The following is an 18809-nucleotide window of genomic DNA, read 5'->3' as shown; positions in this document are numbered from 1 at the left end:
TGCTTCCTACCATTGCTAAAATCCATTTCATAAGTAGCTCTTCTTAAAATCTGTTTTATTTCACAGAAATTGTATCCTTTAATAATTCACTTTGAAATGTCTTGTTGAGGATAAGGATGCTTCAGAGCCTGGCTTGGACAACGGTCCTGGCAAGCCATGTGAAGGGTTTCCTCTCCGCCTTGATCCCCCACACAGAGAGCTGCAAACAACTTGGGAAACACCTCTGCAAAGCCGACCAGGCTGTTCACATCAGCTGAAAACAGGGAACACCATACTTGATTCAAATTACAAATTCAGTATTGTACTGTACACATCCAGCATTACACATGCTTAAAATAATATAAGTATGCATAATGATATACCAGTTCTCGTTTGTGAAAAGTAAATTAAAAGCAGGCAACTACAAAATTTAAAACTACTAAATAACCAACCCCATTTACCTAAAGTTAAAAAATGTTTCTATCCTTGGAATTCCACCTATGTTTGGAAGGCTGCTTCAGGCTCATGGGTCTTTTCAACCTGTCAAGCCCAGAGGCAATGCAGCTTTCATGCTGAGTGGATCATTGACTCCACCCCCAGGACAATGTTTGACAGTTAGAGATGGTTTTGTTTGTTTGCAATTGTAATATGACCTACAAAAATAGCCTAGCTTGTAATTAATAGCACCATGAAAACAGTTAATAGTAGAAAACAGGATCATAAAATGAAGTCACTTTTCATTCTGGGCAATGTCCCCTACCACTAGTATCAACAAGTCAAAAAAGTAAACCATTTTAACTGATTTGAGGTGGGGAAGATGTCTTTCTGGAGCAAAAATATTCTTGTAGGAAGAATATAGGTAAATTATATTCATTAGGCTGCCTATATATATATATATATATAATATATGTAGAACACATATGTTGAACATATATTATATATATAATATGTATTTTATTGAGCAACAGAGGAAAAAAATATAGCTCCCTACATAGAGTCTGTCAAGTAATGTAGAAGTATTTTTAAAAGGAAATTGAGGGCAGAAAACATTTAAACTGTTGGTGGAATGGTGGACCAGGGATCAGAATTTGGGGAAGAATACTGTGTGCTAATGTATTTGTACACTATGGTTACATACTGACACCTCAGAAATAACATAGCTACAGTTTGAAGCACCTCCTGTCTAATTAAACAAGGAATGTTCTTTCTACAAGAAGAAGCAGTAGTCTGTTCGCAAAATGCAGACAGATGCCAGCCCTTGGATGCCCATTTGCTTTGCAGATTCAGTACCCATGGCATCTTTTAAAAATGTTTGTAGATGTGTTTGTTTTACTGGCTGGTGCATTGCTAGAAGCAGATGTGAAGACAAGGATTCTATCCCAGCGAGGTCTATTTGTTAAGCATACACACACGAGTTGGGCTTTCCATAAAGCTAGTTGCAAGAGGGTGTTTGTTTTAAGAGAACTCAACAGTACTGAGGCAGTCTGTTAAAATCCCTGCTGACTGATATAGTCACTGGTCCAGATTGAACAAAACACCAGCAGAGTATGTATGTAGTCAAATCAAGTCAGAGTCTCCATGGTCCAGGAAATAAGAAAATCTTGCACTTCAAGTATGAGGAAACTGGCAAACGTGATTCACATCTGGGTGCTAGGGAGTTCCAAGTTACGAGTAACATCTGTAACAAAAATTTATACTGTCTTTAAAAGCTCTCCATGTGCCAATTCCCTTCAACACGCTTTCCATTTTTCTCTGCCTCTTGCAAACGTGCACACACACACACACACACACACACATATGCACACACACACATACACACATGCGTGAGCACACCCCATCCAAGCTCTTCTTTATGCTTTAAGACCCAGCACTACTTCCACATTGTCCATGAAGTTTTATTAACTCCTATCAACTCCTATAGCAGATGTTATCTGAACTCTACATTTTGCAATTACTTGAGTACTTTTGACACTATCACATGACTCCACCCTTCATGTAAACATATTACCTCTCTCAATGACTTTACAAACTGAAGACAAGAACTGTCTTTAGTCTTCCCTCCCTCTACCTAATGCACGTTACTCAGCATGGTGCTATTCACATAATAATCATTCAATAAATATTTGACAGAGGTGCTGAGTCATGCTCTGTTTGGAACTGTATATGTGTAATGCTTTCAGAATACAGAAGAAAGACCCTGCTTACTCTAAAGAAGTTTACATTCTGACCATTTTCACAGTTATTTGTTTAAATCTAATTGCAAGATATGTGCTAAGCTTGGTAGGTGGGGCATGAAACCAACCAGCCTTGACTCCAGCCACAGCTGGGGTGGACGCTTTTGCACATGCTGACTGCTCTGGCACAATGGGCTCATTGTGCATTTCTCTGATTTTCTGCCTCAGGACTTTCTCTGAAGACTTGTGAGCCAGCTCATCCCAAGCACAGGGCACAGTTCACAGATAAGGGAAATGTGCCCTGCAAGCAACCCCAAACTAGTGGCACCATTGGATAAATGCTTCACTTGCCATCCTTCCGAAGAACAATTCTTGGAGACATCTGTACATGTCTCAGAGGTCGGTGGCCTCTAGCTGAGATCTTAGCAGTGCAACCTTCCTTTGCTTTTCCTCCTTGTTCTATTCCCCCACCCCTTCTTCCTGGGATCACCTTTCAAATAAATTACCTGTACTCAAGACTCTGTCTCAAAGTCTGCTTTCAGGGATCCAAACTAAGACAGACACATTATTACGAACACAAAGATTGAGAAAAGAGTATTTTTTTCAATAGCAAAGTTATGAAACACAAGCTCTTTGCTAGTGTCAAAGCTATAATATTAAATCTCTGGTAACCAGAGAAGTCATTAAACACCCAGGGTGTCAATTTCTCTCATCTAAAAAATGAGGAAATGGACTAAAGGAGCATTTAGCTCCCTTCCCATACTTTAATTCCATGATGACAGATGCTTTATGTGTCCCTTTTATACAAGTTCTTCACCACTTAGTTGTAGCAAAAATGCAGTGGCTTTTGTCTCATTATATACCTCCTATCATTGCAACCTCAAAGGCATAAGACTTATACGTTTTTCACAATAGATGCTTCAAACTTTCTGGATGCTCCTCAACTTAATGACACTCAACTTGACAACACTCGCACTGAATGGAAAAGGTCAAAGTGCCACCTAATTGGCCTTCCGTGGACATCCAAGTTCTTTAAACTTGCACATTCTAGCAATATCTTCATCAATTCCTCCTTCTTCCCCTTGCTAACACCAGTCCAGATGTCTTTTTCCAATTTCAGTCAAAAATCTCCATATATCTGTGTTATCTTTCACAGTGCCTCACTCAGAGTTTTGCACTTAATTAATATTCAATAAATTTCATTGTATGACTTAATAAACTTTTTAACAAAGAAGACTTATTAACATCCCAATTTTTAAATCTCAATTGGCAAATAGCCTTGATACAATATTGGTTTATGAACTTTTATTTGTTTATTTTTACTAGTGGTTTACAAATTTGTTTTCAGTGCACTGCAGAAAGTATAAATTCAGTTAAAATAAAAATTCAGATTTTCACAGAAAATACTAAAATTCAGCCTTAGAGACATTTTCCCTACCTTTAAAATAAAATAAAATAAAATAATTTTTTTAAAAAAAACAACTAATGTGAAGAGTACCACTTCCTTCCCAAACCCCCAAAAGTTGCTGTACCTGTGAGTCCAGGCTTTTTAGCTGTGTTCACTGCAGCCATGAACATGTATTCACTATTAGGGTCATGCACACTGGGTCGAATTTTCTGGGAAAAAAAAGTCAGAAACATGGTGTGTCATCTGCTCTTCCCCATCTCTAATCCTGTTTTTTCAGTTTGTTTATTTGTTTTGGCTTTTCGTTTGTTTGTTTTACTGTTTTCTGTTCTTCGTTGAAGTAGTCTGTGACAAATGTTATAATGTGACTTAGGCTCCTGACTTTAGGCTAAATAGGTGGACAACATGAAAAGAGCTTTTAATAAAAAGAGCTTTCCGATGAACTTCCATCTTCAGTTTTGCTGTTATTGTCCTTCGCCAGTAGAGTTAGATCATGGGCCCTATCTCACTCTCTTCCTTTTCTATCTCCCTTTTCAAAATCCATTCTGGCACAGACATATACACTGTCTGGCCAGTGATCACACTGTGGATATATTTGAGTATTAGCATACTTGCATAATATGCAGGATGGTATAAGTTCTTCAACTGAGAACTTGTGTTGTGAAAGACTAAAAAGAATATCCTCCAGCCCAGAAGTGTTTTTGTTGTTGTCGTTTTATCTTTCTGCAGAGCATTTCAGTGGTTTTCTTTAAAAACAAGGAGTCCTAATAACTTACCATATAAAGAAGCTGGCCATTTCCTTCTCAGCTTCTACCAGTACCTTATGAGACTGTCTCACAGATTGTTTTTTAATTGACCAATTCAGTGAAAACGTAACTGTTTCAACTTTGCCCTGACTCTTGGGAAGCTTAGAATAAAATTTGAATCCCAAATTAAATAATTTTTAAAAGTCATAAGCATCTATTTTGATGTTTTAACTTTTCTTCTGAACTTTGTCTTTCATTGACCCCAATTTTCTCATCGTTATTGAATAATAATAAAATAAGCCATCGAATAATTTTTGGAATGAAGCAGCTGTAAAATAAATAAGCTTCTGTTCCAAGTTAGTAGTTTAATTAGTAGGTATATCTTGAGAAAAAGAAATTATCTACCTGTTGATCAAATTACTCTGGTAAGAGAGATATGTACCTTGATAAGTAAATAACCACTGATATTCCTTACTAAAACAGATGAAAGAAAGGATAGAAATAGCTCACCTTTTTTGTAAACCAACATAAAAATACGCATCCAAAAATGTAGACTACAACGAAAGCTGTACATCCTATGGGTAACCAGAACTTCAATTGGCAACAAAGCTGTGATTCTGGGTTAGAAAAAAGACATATTAAGAAAAAAATGTTGAGAATCAAATTTCCTCTTCTCAGCACTGAAAACCACAAGTTATTTTACCAAATTTAAAAGAGCTATTGAATCAAATGAAGATTGTCTTCATTACAACCATAAAATCCAGTAAATAGTAAATAACATCACCTTAGTATTATAGCAAGCATCCAAAAATTAATACCTAAAAGACTCTAAGCACATATACGTTTATAAATTTGGTTAATACAAATAACTTTTCTGTCCATATTTTTGCAAAAGAGTAAGTAGGAAAAGTAATAATATAAAACATAATATAATATAATATAATATAATATAATATAATATAATATCTCACCTCATTCCAAAACCCAGCACAAAACCAAAATCTTAAACCTTAGATGAATAGAACTAATAACCATTAAGCCATGGGTTTGTGTATTAGTCTTCATTTTTTTTCCTAATTTTTAATGGCACACGTGTTTTAAAGATAATAAGACCTATTTCTAACTCAGTGGTCTATTTGATTAAATTGTGTATTATTGATTAATTAATAAATAATTATTAATTAACAATTAATTGTTATTACTTATTAATTATTATTAACAATAAATCATCCCTTACATACTTTCATCATAAATGATTGCCATCAATTGCACTCAAATGAACTCCAATACAAAGGATACTTATTTGTTTAATTGTTTTCATTAGTGAGAAAATTTCCTAAAATGCCTGTGTACCCTTATATCAGGAAGATGAAAACAATGTCTTACCATAAATATGCAAATATTCTCTGCTAAAAATCTCTTGAAAAGGAGGAGGATCAAAAATTGATAGTTTGCAGATGTAATAGCTGGCATGAGAACTGTTTAAGTTATTCAGAAAAAAAGAGACACTGTTATTGGATAACTGAGGTTGACAGAACTTCAGACTTTGAATGGACACCATGCTTCCATTTCCCTTTGTCTTAGTGAGATCACAGAGTATTCGCGAGCCTTTCAGCAACTGCATTTTAAATTGCTGGACACTCTCAGGGTATTTGCATAAAATTTGCACACCTCCATTGTGAAATATAAACATTTCAGATTTGGCAGAGTCATTGATTTCTCCTGGATAAAAAGAAAGGGAAAAAAGCCAAAGAGACATTTAAGAATAGAAATTATATCTAATAATTATATCTGAACACAAATCCATAAAGTCAACTCTATTGCACCAAAATGAAAAAACTTCACAACAAATAAAAAGAATATGACAATAGTTAAAACAGTTATCTAGATGAAACCTACCCAGAAACTTGTTTGTCAAATATGAATATATAGTATGCAATATATTAAATAACATGTTTACATAGTATAAATGAAACAGATATGGTTCCTGCCCTTTGGCAACTTCTATATTGGAAATAGATGATAAACAAATAAATATGCAGTAATGCACCATAATTTGTGCAAGGAATGGAGTAGTAATCAAATAAAGATGGTAAGATTGGTTCTAATTTTGATTAGAGAATAAGAAAATGCCACTTTGAGAAAGTAACTTTTAAAACTGATTTTGAAGGAGGATTAGCACTTAGTCAAACAAGAAGAGATGTGGGAAAGGATGTAGTTTAGAAAAAAAACTTTAAAAAGTACAAATAGCTTAAACTAAGAATAAGTGATTATATGTAAATGTATATTTACATTATACCCTCCTGCTAGAGAGTAAAAGAACAGATGGATTATTTTCAAATGATAAAAATGTGTCTTCTCTGAACCTCATCCATTGAAAACTGAACCAAAGTCTGTTAAAAATAAATGTAAGCCCCCAGATTTTTGCTTACTTTTTCTTTCTTTAAAATAAAATTTAAACTTATAGGAAGCCAACATTGTTTTTTGTGATCTACAGAGGAATCATCGAAGGAAAAAACTGAAATGGTTTTAGTCTGGCTGCAAATTCTGAGTTATTAGATTATAAGTTCAAATTGCTCTTTGCCTTACTTTTTTTTCTTATGTTTTTTAATATGAGAATGTTTCATGCTGAAACTTTGGAGGAAATATTAGTATGACAGTGTTTTACTTAAGTTTTAAAAGCCCTGTCTTTATTCTTGAGAAGAATATATTACTAGTGCAAAATATTTAAGGAAAAAAATTATCTAGTCCTCTAGTGAAATATTTGTGTATTGTTGCCTTTTATCTTCCAGATATACATTTGTTTTATATATCAAACATATTAGTTTGTGTTCCGCTATTTTCATTTAATGTTATAACATAAGCATTTAATTTTTTATATATTCATCATAACTTTCCTTTGTAATGACTGTATAATAGGCCATAATGTTAATTTATCATAATTTGTTAAAGCATTCTACTAATGTTGAGTATTGGGTTTTTCTTTTAGCATTTTGCCTTTAAGTAAATGTTGGTCAAAATGTTTATACATTATTATAATACTGTATATAGTCATATCGATGAAAGGAATACTCCAATTTATAATGGACTAGCGTTATGCAGGAGAATTCATTTGCCACAACTCTACTTGCATATAACCTTAATTTTATTTAGGATTTACCACAGTTACTAATTTTTCTTAATATCTGTAGGCTTCAATTTATAGCTCACATATTACTAGGGAATAGATTTTTGACTTGAGTATTTGCTTGTGAAAATATGCACAAGTATTCTAGTTTTCAATTTTGGCAGTCCAGATTATTCAAACTAATTCTCACACCTAAATTGCTGAACAACCTGTCTAAAAATATTACTAAAAGAATTAAAGAGCTACACAAAGAAGAGAAATTAGTAGGTTTAATTTGAAGAACCAGAACCCAAATAGATAAGTAGAACTCAGAAGCTGCTTTTACTCTGAGAGCATTCACTGTTCTCCTAGATTCAAACTTCTGTTCTCATGTCTAAACTTACAGAGTTTGAAAAGTGGGAAATTTAGTAGATCTTCTCCTCAATAAGCTGGGATCCCAAAGGGTTACATCACTGGAGTACAGGTAAACCAGAAGTAAACCAGCCTTCATGCACGTTATAGCTCACCTTTGAATCACTTCAATGGTCCAGAAAACCTCAGTTCTTGAATTTTGTTTAAGTTGACTTCAGATTATTAGTACCCCTACACTTTTGAAAATAAAACTGCTAACTATTCCAGGAAGAAAAGATTTACATCCTATGCCTCAAATCATATCTACAAATAATATTTAAATATAATCACAAGCGCACCGTAAAAATAATCATATACAAATGTAAACAAGATAACAACAGAAACAACAGACTATGAAAACAAACCAACAATTATAATTTTAATGATCAGATCCACAAAATAAAACAATTGAGCTTACTATGTTTAAGGAAACAAAATGCAAACTTGTGATAATATCTACAAAGCACAGGAAACTAAAAAACTAAATAAATAAACTAATTTGAAAAATAACCAGCTAGAACTGGCAAAAAACACATGAACTGAGATTAAAAATTCAATGGAAATGTTGAGTATTAGACAGAGCTAAAGAGAGAGTTGATGAATTGGAAATTAGGTTAGAAAAATTATTCAGAATGCAGTCATAATCCACAGATTCAAGAATCACAACAAATCACAAGCAGATGATTTTTAAATATTTACATCTACATATAGCATAATGAAAATCCTAAAGGCAGCCAGAGAAAAAAGACTGATTACCGTTAGAGAGGAAACTATTGTCTGACAGGCAATGTCACAACATCAACAATAAAACCCATGATACAGTAGAATTATGTCTTATATCTTCAATGTGCCAACCTAGAGCATATTGTCTAGAAGAACATAAAGGTATAAAGGTATATGTAACTTGAAACTTGATAAGTGAAGTATACATGTTGTGATTTTCTGCATAATGACTAAAAGAAACCAGATAGAATATATAACCTAAATGAATACCATGAAGTTTAGTCTAATGGTTTACATAAAGGGAGAGAAGAGTTGGAATAATTGGAATCAGGAAGGAAAACACAAGAGCAAAAAGTCTTCTGTGTGCTGACAATGTTTTATTTCTTGTTCTGTAGTGATTATAGGAATGAAGTACTATGCTTTACAATTAGTCATTAATAGAACATTTATGTTTATTCACTTTTTATAGATGTTTTGTTCTAGAATTAAAAAGTGTTAAAAGTATACAGAAAGAAAATAATGCTTGTTTCATTTTTAAAATAGAGGCAATAATGTAAGCAAAAGGCAAAGGGGAAATAGCATAAGAATAGATACAGTCTACATTAGATTAAAATGAAAGATATTTTGCTTGAGGACTTATTTGTCTGAGTAAATCATATTGCACAATTATTTCTTTGATGTTTATATTTTGCTGCAGAAGATAATATTAATGAGCTGATTCTCAGTTCCTTAAGAAATGTTCAGAGCAAATTTCCCAAGGACTTTATAATGGCAGCAAGTAAACCAGAAAGAGATCTTAAAGCAAAAGTGTCTATGGCCACTGTGTATACACACAGACTTAATGCATTGCCTTCTATTTCTGAAATATCTGTTTATTATCTGGCTACCCCACTATTATGTGACCTTTAAAATCAGGGAACAAGTTCTTTAATAGTATCTGGTATGCAGTAAGTCACGATAAACATTTCTTGGATGGATGGATGGATGGATGGATGGATGGATGGATGGATGGATGGATGAACAAATAAATGTATAGATCTCTGTGATGTTATAACTCTCGAAAGATGCAGCTTTGAATATAGAATGTAAAAACCAAAGGGTTCTTAGAAATTATCCAGTTAAGCCTTGCATTTTACAGTTTACATTTACATTTATCAAACTAAACTGGGGCCAAAAAATTAATATTTTGCCCAGAATTACATAGCTCATTGGTGGGACATGATCCCAAGATTAGCTATATCGTATTGCCTTGCTTCTGGAAACAAGGACATGTAATTACACAACCAAGCATAAAAGACACCTCCTCAACTGGGATGTCAGATTCTAATGTAAATTATCTGTTTGAGTTTCAGAGAAAGAGATTCTTTATTCATAAATATCCCCCAGGTTCATAAAGACTTGTTTAAAGGATTGATGATTCTTTTGGCTCTTTTATGTCTATGTGTGTGTAAGGGGCGGGGGGAGGGGTCAAGTTTAAATCCGTTTAATTATTTGGATTCTCCAGAGTGTGCAGTCATTAAACTTGTCCAACAAACAGGGGCCCTTGGACCAATGATTGTTCTAATACACCCAGCTGTTTTATAACCACAGCATGTTACTGATTTGTGATATAAACCCCATAGTACTTCTTTTAACATTCAATACGTTATTAAAAACACAAATAAGAATATGTTCTCTTGACTCCTGGTGATGTCTTAAAACCTGAACAGTAAGTCTTAGTTTTTGTTTCGATATCACATCTGTTTACTTCTTATTGGTACTCCCAGATTATAAGTACTCCAGAGAACAGGTACTGTATCTTCTTAACCATATTGACAACCATGTCTAAAGAGTACAATCTTCCCCATAGAGGCTCAAACCTGCTAACAGGGGCTGAGTATGATGTTTATAACATAACTGTTGATATCAATAGGCTGATGTTTTCAAGAGAAAAATCTGAATATATTAGGTGATATCTTTAGGTTTTCAAAGGATAGTAGCATTTGCATCTTCTTTTGGGGAGCTGTTAAAATCTCTAAAGAAAAGTTTATTCATTGGAGAATTGCACTATGGTTCAAAAGTTTATTTGCCAGTTGATTCTTTTAATATATAAACTATTTCATTTCTTCTATAAGATGGTCTTGCTAGAACCCACCCTGCCAGGACTTTTTATAAGCATTTGTGTTATCCCTGGTTGAAAAAATCTTTTGATGAAAACATTCAGAAAATTCACACACTGCACAGAGTGTGAGACAAATCAACAATTTGACTTTATTCTCCTTAACTCAGACTTTTAACCACAAACCTCCACAAAGGTGTCGATGATGGAAAGATAAGGTCTCTTGAGTTGGCAATTATTGATAGTGCTTACTTAATACTTGTTTAATCAAACGATGATAAGCTTTAGCTTAGCACAGCACATAAATGTGACATAATAGGCAAAGTTCTAAAAATTGCAATGTTTATATTAGATTTTTGATTTTGTGCTAAAACATTCTGGCATCTAAAATGTACTTTCTACCACTTTTTTTTTTGTTCTCCTTTCATGAAAGCATTATGAGTCTACCAGCTAAAATTTTTACATATGTATCACTTCTATTTTACATTATTATTCAAAGATATCCATAATCTAAAGTAATTGAAATCAATAGAAGGATAGGCAAAAAAAAAAAAAAAAAAAAGCTCCAATCCAAATTTTAACATTTGCAGAAAAGAAAGTCAAAAAAAATGTAAAACAGAAAAGTGAGTAGAAAATGGAAAAAAAAAAAAACAGAAGACTACACACACACACTAAATGTATAAATCATTTATACTCTCCAAGGAACTCTACATCAGGTTTGTAGCAAATATTCATAAGGTAATTAACTTGCAAACAAGTTACTTCTTTAGTTATTGCATTGCTATTGATTTGAAATTGTCCTAATAGAGAAATCACATGAGCTCAAATAAATCCAACTTTCTTTCACACAGGAGGAGGAAGAGAGAATTTTATTGGGACCCATGAATATCCACATCACTTTCCACCCTTCAGCTGCTGTGCAAGACCTTTGGGCACACAGACAAGGTATTCAATGGGTGAACTTGTTTACATTTAAGGCTCCAGCTCTCATCTCCTCCAGTGACTCACACCTTTCTCTCAAGCCCACCTCTCCCTTTGTCTCCAGAGTATATTTCCAATTTCCTTTCAACATCTTTATCTGGATATCCTCCGACATATCAAGAGTAACATTTCCAAATTGAATTTGATATTCACTCACAAACCCAAACCTCATCCTTTAAGGGAGTCAGTAGTACGAGTCTCAGAACCTCCGAGTCTCCCTCATTTATCCCTCTCTCATTCTCCTGATCCCATAGTCACTAAGTCCAGTTGACTCTAGCTCAAGGATATCTCTCGAATCCAATTGCTTTTCTCCACTCTCATTGCCAGTCCAGAATTTTGTCATGTCTTCCCTCATTTGTGGAACATCTTCTTGACTGGTCTCAGCAGCAGTCCCACCCCTCTGAGTCCCTTCTCTAGGCTGCTCTCAAATTGTATTTCTAAAAAGTATTTTGCTCCCTGCTTAAAAGGTTTCATTACATTGTTGCTTAGGAGGTAAAAAAAAAAAAATCAATTTTTTGGCATGACACAAAATCCTTTCACAATCTCATGGACCATATGTTCAAGTCACTCTGAACTTTTTGCTCATTCTTTTCATATTGTTACTTCCATTTCCATAGACTAGAATATCCTATTGCCCCTTTATCTGCCTAAAAACCCTCATTCATTCTTTAAAAATCATTTTAATTGGTCCCTGAGACCCCTCCCCCCAACAATGACTTCTATCTCCATGTTCTCAATAATACTTTGTTTCACCAATATATTTGTAATGCACATAAGCTTAGAGCATAATTATTTTTGTCTACCTTTCTCATTTAATCATGAACTTCACAAAAATAAGGACTGCATCATAGTCCCCTAAATGAGCCGAGGACCCGGAATCTATTAGAAGCTCAACAACATTAAGTAAATGAATGCACAGAAGAATATAGAGACTGAGCATGGCTGGTAAATGTCCTGTAATGAGCCAAGGAGAAGAGCAAGAAAAGCACAGCAAGAGGTCCTATTTATCGGATGTTGGAGAATATTTGTTTCCCAGTCCAAAGGCAAGAACTCAAACTGAATGATTTCCAGCTAATTGTCTGAAGCCCAATAGGTCTGGAAATTATATAAATATCTAAGCTCTCAAATGTTTCCAAAAAAATAACAACAGTAACCTATAATTGTGGAGTGCTCCTTATGTATTGAGTACTGTGTTAAACACACTCTATGTAATGTATCATTTGATGGTCATAACAACCTTTTAAGTCAAATTTGCTATTTTTATCCCTATTTTACAGATAAGGAAACTGAGGTTTGAATAACTGGCCCAAGGTTGTAAAGCCCATATGTGGTGGAGCCATAATTTGAAGCTAGATAACCTGAGACCAAATTCCACACTCTTAAAAAGCTTCTTCATGCATTAAGCTAGATTTGAAAGTTATTTTCAGATATTTCTTTTCCTTCAAGATGTATTGGGTACATAATTGTCTCAAACACTTAAAGCAGCATTCACATTCATGCCACATATGTATAAAGTGATTGAAAGGATTATTACATACCAAAAAATATACAAAAGAATTTTTTAGAATAAAATTACATGTGCCTGGTACACTCATTTGCCTAGACATTCTAATTTATTAACCATTATATATTGAGCTGCCCTGTGTATTTGAACCCACAACAAAGTCTGGGTCCTTGCTCTGACAGATTCTAAATTCTTTATGATCATTCTGTATCTTATCTGCCCATAGAAATGTAAATATATGGATTCACATATTCAAGAAACTTTTATCATAATTAAATAAGTACAAATATATACTGTTATGAGATTTTTGCTTTAAACCTAGGTAGTATAAAATGAACAGAACTTTTAATTGTGGTTTTGTTTTTATTGTTGTTGTTATTGTTTTTCATGAATGGATATTTTGGTGCAGAGCCCTGGGAGAATATAAATATTGTCTGTTAAAAGTTTGATTTCTCAAATTCAAAAAAGTTAAATAATCTTTGATTGCGTGTTGAAAGTGCCATGTCTATGTCAACATGGCTGAGACATAAGATGCTATCAGAACTAGTGGTTGACTAAATCAAAACTCTTGAGCCTGCCTTCCTTCTTAAGGACAACCTGTTTCTTCTTAGCTTTTCCTCATGCAAAGTAGATACAGGCATCCCTATGTTATGCATGACTCAGAGGAGGTTCATATTCCTACTTTCTGACTCTCTTAAATTTACAAATCTTCGTCTGTTTTAATAAACCTTACAGGCCAAACCAGTTGAAAAAAATTGTTTGTGACTAACAGCTTTCATTTGTGTTACATATTCTCTATATACTTAGGTTCCACTTTCCAAAATATAATTTTGAACTTTTACAAGAAAGTTTTGAATGCTAAAATTCTTATTTTACTTAGAATGACCAAAAAGTGCCATTTGATAGACTCTATTTATTAGAATTGCAGTAACAGAAATGCTCTTTATGGAATAAATGTAGCCTTTTCTTTGAGTATCGAAGGTTACGAATGCTTTTTTTAAAGTTATTTTTTAATTTACAATGCCCAATAAATCTTTTTACATATAAATTTTATATCCCTGGATATGTCAGTTGCATGAGTTGTGGGTTTTGTTTAGTTTACAACTGTGAATAGTGAGGCCATTTTTTTTAAGTCAAACATGTCTCTAGATCTCATAGTGAGCAAGGCTAAGATGTGAATTTAAGTCCTCCCTACACACCTACATTCTGGTTTCTATCAAGACATAGGAATAATTTAAAAACTATAATATTCCATTTCATCTAAGGGAGTCGTTAACAGCAGTGGCAAGTTATGAAATCCATTTTGTTCACTAATGATGAAAAAATAAGGAACTCCAGACCTTACATGAAGACAATAGGCATTTCCAGAAAGAAGGGGGAAAGAAAAAAAAAAAGAATATGATTAATTAAATTACAAAGAGAAAAATATCCCTGAAATAAAAGAGCAACAACACTTAAGGCTGTTGAAAAGACTCATCCAGTCACAAGCAATGTTAATAAAAACAATCACAGAACTAGGCATATCCTGTTGGAATTTTTGAATTTCAATATTGAAATGAACAGATTATAAGATTTTAAATAATTTTTAAGTTGCTTACAAAGAAATGAGAACCAGATTGGCATGGAACTCTTTACTCACAACCCTTGAAGCCAGCAGAGAGTAGTCTGAATATTCACAGACTACTAAGAGAAAAGATTGCAGTCCAGGAATCCTATTCCCAGGAAAGATACTAGTAACCCGTCAGAGTAAAAGAAAGACATATTTACTCATGCTGGACTTTAGAGAGTCCAGGGTAATTGAAGAAAATAATGGAAAGCTTCTGATCATTGAATCAGAACATAGATCACAAGAAAAGAACAGATGACAATGTGGATGCTGTCACTGAAAATAGATGAGTTAAATGTAAAGAAATTATTCTTGAAATAGAAGATAAATACTGTAAGAGGAAACTTAGCAATGATCTGCAACCACAAGTTTTCAATTATTTCAATAAAACCCGTGTGTGGGGGAGGGTCTCACTAATGGGGCAGCATGAGAATGGAAAGGGAAGAACATTCCAAAATTCTCATGATGGGGGAAAAGGGGTAGGTACGTCAGGCAATGGCATGTCATCATTTACTTTAATATAATAATAAATAAATAGATGTTCAATTAAGATGCTCTGACATGATAATGACTTAGTCTAAGAAGTGTAGTCCACCTTCCAAATTATAGAGGGAAAGAGTGTAGTTAACAGAAACGTCATCATACCAACAAAAATAGAGAAAAAAAAAACACTCACACAACAGAGAAAAATAAACAAAAATAAACATAATATTGAAGGAATAAAATCAACATAGGCTTATCATGCTGAATGAAAATGGCCTGAATTCATCTATCAAAAGAAGGGATTGACAATCTGAATTTTTTAAAAACCCAATATGCATACTGAAAGTGGGTGCTAGGAGTGGTTCAAAGATCAGCTCAGCTCCACAGACTTCTCTCTGAGCTCTGCAGAAAAGCAGGTGCTGGAGATGCCAAAGGCCTGTTTTTCCTGAGAGGGTGGAGTTCAGGAATCACTGTTTCAATGCCTTGGTGACAAAAGCATAGCTCAAAATGAGCCTGAGGATCATCCTTCCAGCTTCCTCTCAGAACACATGATGCAAAATGCACCACCTGACATCAATCATTCCCCTTCCACAGCTTTCAAAGTGGGCTTTCTAAAACCAGAATTCATGAGGTCACCTGCATGGTCCCCAATGACCATATGGTATAGAAAGAGCATCTTCTCAGTGCAGTTAGAGGTTCACATTTTTCCCAGATCCTTTTATAATGAGGAGCCTCCTATTGTTTCAAAATCATTAAAAGACAATTTTATTATATTGAGACCAATAGAAAACTGGGAATCACCAAAATTTCCAACATCTTAACTCACCAACCAAATGATAAAACTGATGAGAATTTCTCTCCTTTGAGATTTATACCTCTGCTCCTTCAACAAGGTGTATGTGGAGAGAATGTGGATATCAGATTCAGACACATTTGAATTCTAATCTTAGTTCTGCGACTAAATACTATGTAACAAATAACCTAGTCTTTTCTGGTTTGAGAGTCTTCAAATATTAACCAAAAGTTAGAATGCCTACCTCTTTGAGGGATGAGACTTACACAGTTGAGAGAATTAAAAACATCCCAAAAGAAAGGACCTGCAAGTGCTTAGTTTACTTTGGTTTGGCTCTTTACTTTGCATTTAGAGCTTTTAAAAACAATAGTTGCTGAATAAATGCATCGTGATGATATTTTAAATATGAAGATTGTTAGCATATTTACTATCACCATTTAGCCATTCATGCCTTGGTTTTGCTACCTGTCAAACAGGAAAATAGCTTGTCACATGGCATGGTTTTCTGTGTGATGAGAGCGAACTCTGGTTTTATTCCTTTAAAAACTAAGATGACGATCATTCCAGAAGTACAATTTATTCATCAGTTAAGACTGGCAACTTAAAATAATTCTACCTAGGTTGGATATATCCTTCCATAGAAATAACACTATTGCTAATTCAAATCTCCTGAGCACTATATCGCTGCAAGTGCCCAGATGGGTTTGGCATATCGGGATGCTTTTTAGCAGTACCAACAAACTCTTCAATGGACTTGTACCATTGTTATTGGAAGAAAATACAAAACCCTTCCATGGCCCACGCAGTCTGAATGGTCTGGCCTCTGCTTTCCTTCTCAACCTCATCTTGCACCATCCCCAACATTTTCCTTTGCTTGGGCAAATCTGCCTTCTTCTAGTTCTCTGGCCTTACTTTATCCCCTCCTACCACAGGTCCTTTGTACTTACGCTTCTCCTGTTATGGAATGCTTTTCTCCGCCCTCACGACATTCTTCTCATTTACCCCTAATTGTTCTTCAAATATCAATTTAAATGCCACTTTCACAGGAAAGACTTCAATGAACCACACTCCCTAACCCCACTTCCACACCCACTCTGGACAGGCTTCTTCATTACATTCTCTGAAAGAATTCAGTTCTACTTGTAATTATCATTAATTCGTGGGAATATTTGATTAATGTCTTTCTCCCAAGCATTCAATTAGCTTCTTGAGAGCAGGACCTGACCTGGTTTTGCTCATCATTGTATATACAGCAGCTAGCACATTACCTCCTGCGTGGCAAGTGCTAGGTGCTATATGAATAAATGGATGAGTGAATGAGTGGTTGAAAGAATATCAATTCCAAAGCTATATATTTGTTGTTTAGGCTGTGAAAGAATTCCATTAGGTTGTAGAAAAGGCACTGGTAAACAAGCAAGAAGTCCCAAATTGCCCTTGGGATTTATAAGTCGATCCTAATTTCTCATTCCTCTTTACTTAGCTTGAGACACCTTGAGCCACCACAAGATTAAACATTTGACCGATCTGCTTCAATTTTTATTTTTTGGAGACAGAAAGTAAACTGTTTCTTAGTACCACTTAAAAATTTATTTCTAGATAAGAGTATACCTAATAAAAGTTCTGATTTTACTTTTAGTGTTAATGGAATTCCCCAGTTTAATATAATTTCACTTCACTTTCCCTGAGCCTCAAGAACATGGCTCAGAGATAAAGGTAAAATAAATATAATGCTAAATAAAATATATAGAGTAAGAAGCAGTAGAAATATATATATTAATTTAGCTGTAAGTAACATTATTTAAATTGTTCAAATAGAGTCATATATACCATCTAAGAGAAAGAACAGAGGATCTTTTAAAGGTCTACAGGGGATGGGAAATGGTTTTACATCATCCGCTACTCCTTGGCCTGTTAAAGGAACTCTGACACTTTGTGAAGGAAAACTCTGTGGGGGCCTGGGCATTTCTGACAACAGACCACCCAGATAAAATTAAAAACAAAATCCTCTTTTCAAAGCCCTTCCATTTTATTTTCTCCTTCAGAAATAAAACTTCGTTTTAGTTTGCGAAGTTATTCCTTTATACGCATTCTCACAGGGGCAATCCTTTTAATTTTCATTCTGTTGACACAAGTCTTTTACCTTTCATCTTTCTCTGAGAACATTGAGCCACTCTTCTACTTTAACTACTAACAGGTAACTCTAAGTAGATAATTTAAAATTTTAATGTTCTAAGGAAATATTTTCCTTCTTCTTAAACACAATATCAAAGGAAGCAGTATAAACTCAATGCCATCGACAGTGACATGGGTGACGAAATACCCTTAGCCATTTCCCTGGGCTTTTATGCAATTGTTCTTACTTAAAAAAAACAAACAAACAAAAAAAAAAACTTTCTATTTTATGCCTAAAATTTCTACCTTTAACTTTTCTTACCATTCGCTTGAATTATAACTTAATAAAAAATATTCAATAGGCCACTTACCTGTTAACAATTCAACTTGGAAGCAGAAGAGAAAGAAATACCAAAGGTCCGACTTCATGTTTTCCAGAACAGATAAAATCCTCTGTCAAAAATGACAGTGAATTCATGTTCTCAGTTGTTTTCTATTGCTGGAAAGGAAGTGGGTTTTGTGGCTAAATGTGATATGACATCATGACAATGAGCTGTCTTTTAATTGGTATTGGTGGCTATATGGTGGGGTGGGGGGAGCAGTTAAGCAAAATTCGTGAATTACAGAAGATTTGAAGAACACAGGAAGGAGAACATTACCCTCAACCTAGTTCCAATAGAACAAGTGC

At 34.3% G+C, this 18809-nt stretch overlaps 1 protein-coding gene across 1 annotated transcript; it reads right to left on the bottom strand.

The window, feature by feature from the left end:
- Nucleotides 1–944: 944 nt before the first annotated feature.
- Nucleotides 945–18605, bottom strand: ICOS (inducible T cell costimulator). Its single transcript, XM_039844521.1, has 5 exons — nt 18493–18605; nt 5691–6026; nt 4815–4921; nt 3686–3770; nt 945–1657 (listed from the first exon to the last, which is right to left on the bottom strand). The coding sequence occupies exons 1-5, from the start codon at nt 18548–18550 to the stop codon at nt 1617–1619; spliced, it is 627 nt and encodes a 208-aa protein (XP_039700455.1). The 5' UTR covers nt 18551–18605; the 3' UTR covers nt 945–1616.
- Between the last annotated feature and the right edge of the window lie 204 nt (nt 18606–18809).

This window comes from Pteropus medius, unplaced genomic scaffold (genome assembly GCF_902729225.1).
Source record: "Pteropus medius unplaced genomic scaffold, Ma_sr-lr_union100, whole genome shotgun sequence".
Classification (NCBI taxonomy): Eukaryota; Metazoa; Chordata; class Mammalia; order Chiroptera; family Pteropodidae; genus Pteropus; species Pteropus medius.
This window is presented reverse-complemented; position numbering and strand designations above follow the sequence as displayed.

Coding starts and splice junctions, on each gene's coding strand:
- ICOS (XM_039844521.1), bottom strand. CDS start 18,550: ATGAAGTCGGACCTTTGGTATTTCTTTCTCTTCTGCTTCCAAGTTGAA. Junction 3,771..4,814: donor TATGTTGGTTTACAAAAAAG/GTGAGCTATTTC, acceptor TTTTTTTCCCAG/AAAATTCGACCCAGTGTGCA. Junction 1,658..3,685: donor TAAAAAGCCTGGACTCACAG/GTACAGCAACTT, acceptor TTTTTGTTACAG/ATGTTACTCGTAACTTGGAA.